General features: G+C 32.2%; 1 protein-coding gene across 1 annotated transcript; it reads right to left on the reverse strand.

Moving 5' to 3' along the window:
• Nucleotides 1-653: 653 nt before the first annotated feature.
• Nucleotides 654-1,506, reverse strand: LOC106333762 (transcriptional regulator TAC1-like). Its single transcript, XM_013772173.1, has one exon. The coding sequence runs from the start codon at nucleotides 1,459-1,461 to the stop codon at nucleotides 859-861; it is 603 nt and encodes a 200-aa protein (XP_013627627.1). The 5' UTR covers nucleotides 1,462-1,506; the 3' UTR covers nucleotides 654-858.
• Nucleotides 1,507-3,149: the final 1,643 nt, after the last annotated feature.

The raw sequence follows: 3,149 nt of genomic DNA on the forward strand, positions 1-3,149 counted from the left end.
GGGGGGGGAGTGTTTAGTGGGTTTCTTAAGGGGGATCCACAAAAAAACTTGCATAATAGCCAGAATAAAAACCGCTATTCGATGGTTTCTTGCACTGTTCACGGATCCCACTAACACGTAGCGGTCCGCAATTGGTTGGTTTTTAATTTTTATTTTTATTCACACAAAAATAAAAATAATAAGAAACCCGTTTGGGTTTCACCGTTAATCATGGTCTAAGACCATGTTTACCGGGGGGAGTTTAGAAGTTTCTTAGAGGGTGGGATCCACAAAACACACAAAAACCAGTGACAGAAGTCACCAAACAATAGTCGACTTTACTTGGGTTCTTGTACTGTTCGCGGACCTCACTGACACGTGGCAACTCGCGATTGGTTCGTTTTTAATTTTTAATCAGACAAAAAGAAATTTTTTTTAAGAAACCCAAAACCCAAATCACCGATAACGTCAAGTGTAACGACGGTTCAGAAAAAAATCACAAAAAAAAAATAACGTTTCTCACCGCACTACTCGAATGATCTCTATCACTGATGAATAATGTCAATACTTTTGAACTAAGTTAACGTTATTTTATTTCCCATTAACAATCATTAGGCAAATGCTAGATCTGCATTTATTTGTTTATATGTTTGTTTGGACGTGTATGTCTTACAAAGTTGCTGAAACTAACAGAAGCAAGGAAACAAATATAAACAAAAAGATGATAATGGTAGCAATAATAGATACACATGCATACCTTCAAATTCAATACATACAGAATGATGATCCACGAATCCATATAGATGGATTCTTGAGTTTGATGTTTCAAGGTTTTTGTTCCTTTCGATATATATTCAACGTATGATGACCGTTGAGAGATTATGTTGTCTTCGTCTCCACGGCCCTTTGACCTAACCGGAGCTCAAGATCCAAATTTTCATTCTCAAGATGATGACTCGAACTCGAACCATCTATGCTGCTAACCTCCGTGACTTTTCCATCAGCATTAATATCAACCTTGTTTTCTTGAACCCAAAAGCCTAGTTTCTGACCAGGGATTATATTTTTGTCAACACCTTGATCTTGATCTTGATCATCATCATCACGTGCCAAATCGTCTTCTTGTTGTTTTTCATTAAGGTCTAGAGAGACAACTTCTGATGAATCACTCTCGGCGACAACATCATCCTTATTATCTTCCATAAGCTTTTGTCTGAGATTAGCTCTGTCTCTTCTGTGGATGTTCATATGCCCTCCTAGTGCTTGAGCATTCGAGAAGCCCCTTACGCAGAAACTGCATGTGTAAGATCTTGGCAGGGAATTATCAACGCTTTGATGACTGTCTCTCGACATGCCATCAGGATCATCCGTGTTTTTAGGGTTTTTGATGTTTTCCATATTTTGTATTTTTTTTAGAACATATATTATGGATTTCTTACGTAGCATAAAGAGAGCTATGAAAAAATTGTGAAAATTTAGCATTAAGAGAAAGAAAGAACAAACGAGAAGGAGAAGAATTGAGTTTGATTTCGGAAATGAAAAGGCCAACTAGTCAAGCTTCTTCTTTGTGATTAATTGATGGAATAGTTAATTAATTAATGCTCCAATCAAAATCTACCAACAACTGGTTCTATGTCATTACATGAGTAACTTATTCTTTGACAAGTATAATATTATTTCACAGATAAATTCATGGGGTAAAATAAAATAAAAACACTTATGGGATTAAAACATAACCGCAACTAATACTCCAAAAATAAAATGTTCAAATCTAACAGTCGAAACGGCCGTAAATCATTTCTCAATATGATTTCAGATGTGATCGACGTTGTATCTGGTCGCAAAAGTATATACCACTCAACGTTATTAACCACTTATATAACAATTACAAAGATGAGCAGCCTTCAAATATTCCAAACGACACAAATTAATGCTTACATGTCATGGAGGATCATTTCAATTTATTTAATGTAACGAAAGGTAGCTTGATTTATTGTTAATATACTCTGTTAGTTTTATAAACAAAGCAAATGGTCCAAGCAAGCATTTTGGCATTTTCTTTTTGTCCTTGCACAATTAGTAGTTTAATACTTTTGACAAAAATAATTTAGTAGTTTAATACAAACCACTAGCTAGCTTTGATTTTATTATATATTTAGCATTATTTAACTTGTGCTTTCCTGAAATAAACAACAAATATTCCAGTATTGGACATCATCAGTGAATTAATATACAAACTACATCTCACTGATTCAAAGAAACAGAAGAGTCGTGCTATGACTAACTAGGGGTATAGCAAGCGCGGGGCCGGATAAGTTATGGATCGTTGTGTAGTTTTGTGTGTGGGATTTTGTCGTTTATTTTTTCCCACTTTTATTTTTCCGTGTTGTATATAATGGCGATGAACATAACATTTGGAAGTCACACCGTTTGATTAAGTTGATATAAGAATGACCGGCGAATTCATATGCATTATTTTCGTAATGATTTGATTGACCATTAGCGTTATTAGCGCTTTCATGTTCAAAAGATAAAGTTTATGAAGTTGTTTAGTATTTGCTTAGTTAGTTGTTAGTATATAAAACAAATAGTGTAAGGAACAAAATATAAAATTTGAATTAAAAAATTAAACAATTTATCGAACAATAAATTAAATTATTTTCTTATTTTTCCTAAATTAATTTCAAAAATATAGAATTGTAATAAACTATTTTTTAAAAAAATTAATAACTCCAAACAATTTATCAAACAATAAATTAATTTTTTTCTTATTTTATCTAAATTAATTTCAAAATATAGAATTGTAATAAAATATTTTTTAAAAAAAATTAATAACTCTTGAAAAATTTATAAAATTATACGGTTGCAAAATTATTTATTTTTAGAGTTTTACTCGACTTTGTTAAAAATAGTTTATGGTGGATAAAAAAATGTCAGAAATAGGTAACCCAAAAAAATACACCACTGACAAATCTTGTATGAGTTAGAACCCGTCGACGTTTCATTAATAATCCAAAATATAAATAAAATCTCCGAACAGAGAAAACATGCAAGGAAAAAAATATCCAAAGTTTATGATGGAAAACAAAGATAATAGCAGTTTTTAAAAATGCATAGAAAAGGCGTTGACGGGCTGATAGGAATATAATAGATATTTCCAATCACTCACG

This window comes from Brassica oleracea, chromosome C3 (assembly GCF_000695525.1).
Source record: "Brassica oleracea var. oleracea cultivar TO1000 chromosome C3, BOL, whole genome shotgun sequence".
Taxonomy (NCBI): domain Eukaryota; kingdom Viridiplantae; phylum Streptophyta; class Magnoliopsida; order Brassicales; family Brassicaceae; genus Brassica; species Brassica oleracea.

Bases quoted from the DNA above. Each gene is read 5' to 3' on its own strand.
- LOC106333762 (XM_013772173.1), bottom strand. From the start codon at position 1,461: ATGCTAAATTTTCACAATTTTTTCATAGCTCTCTTTATGCTACGTAAG.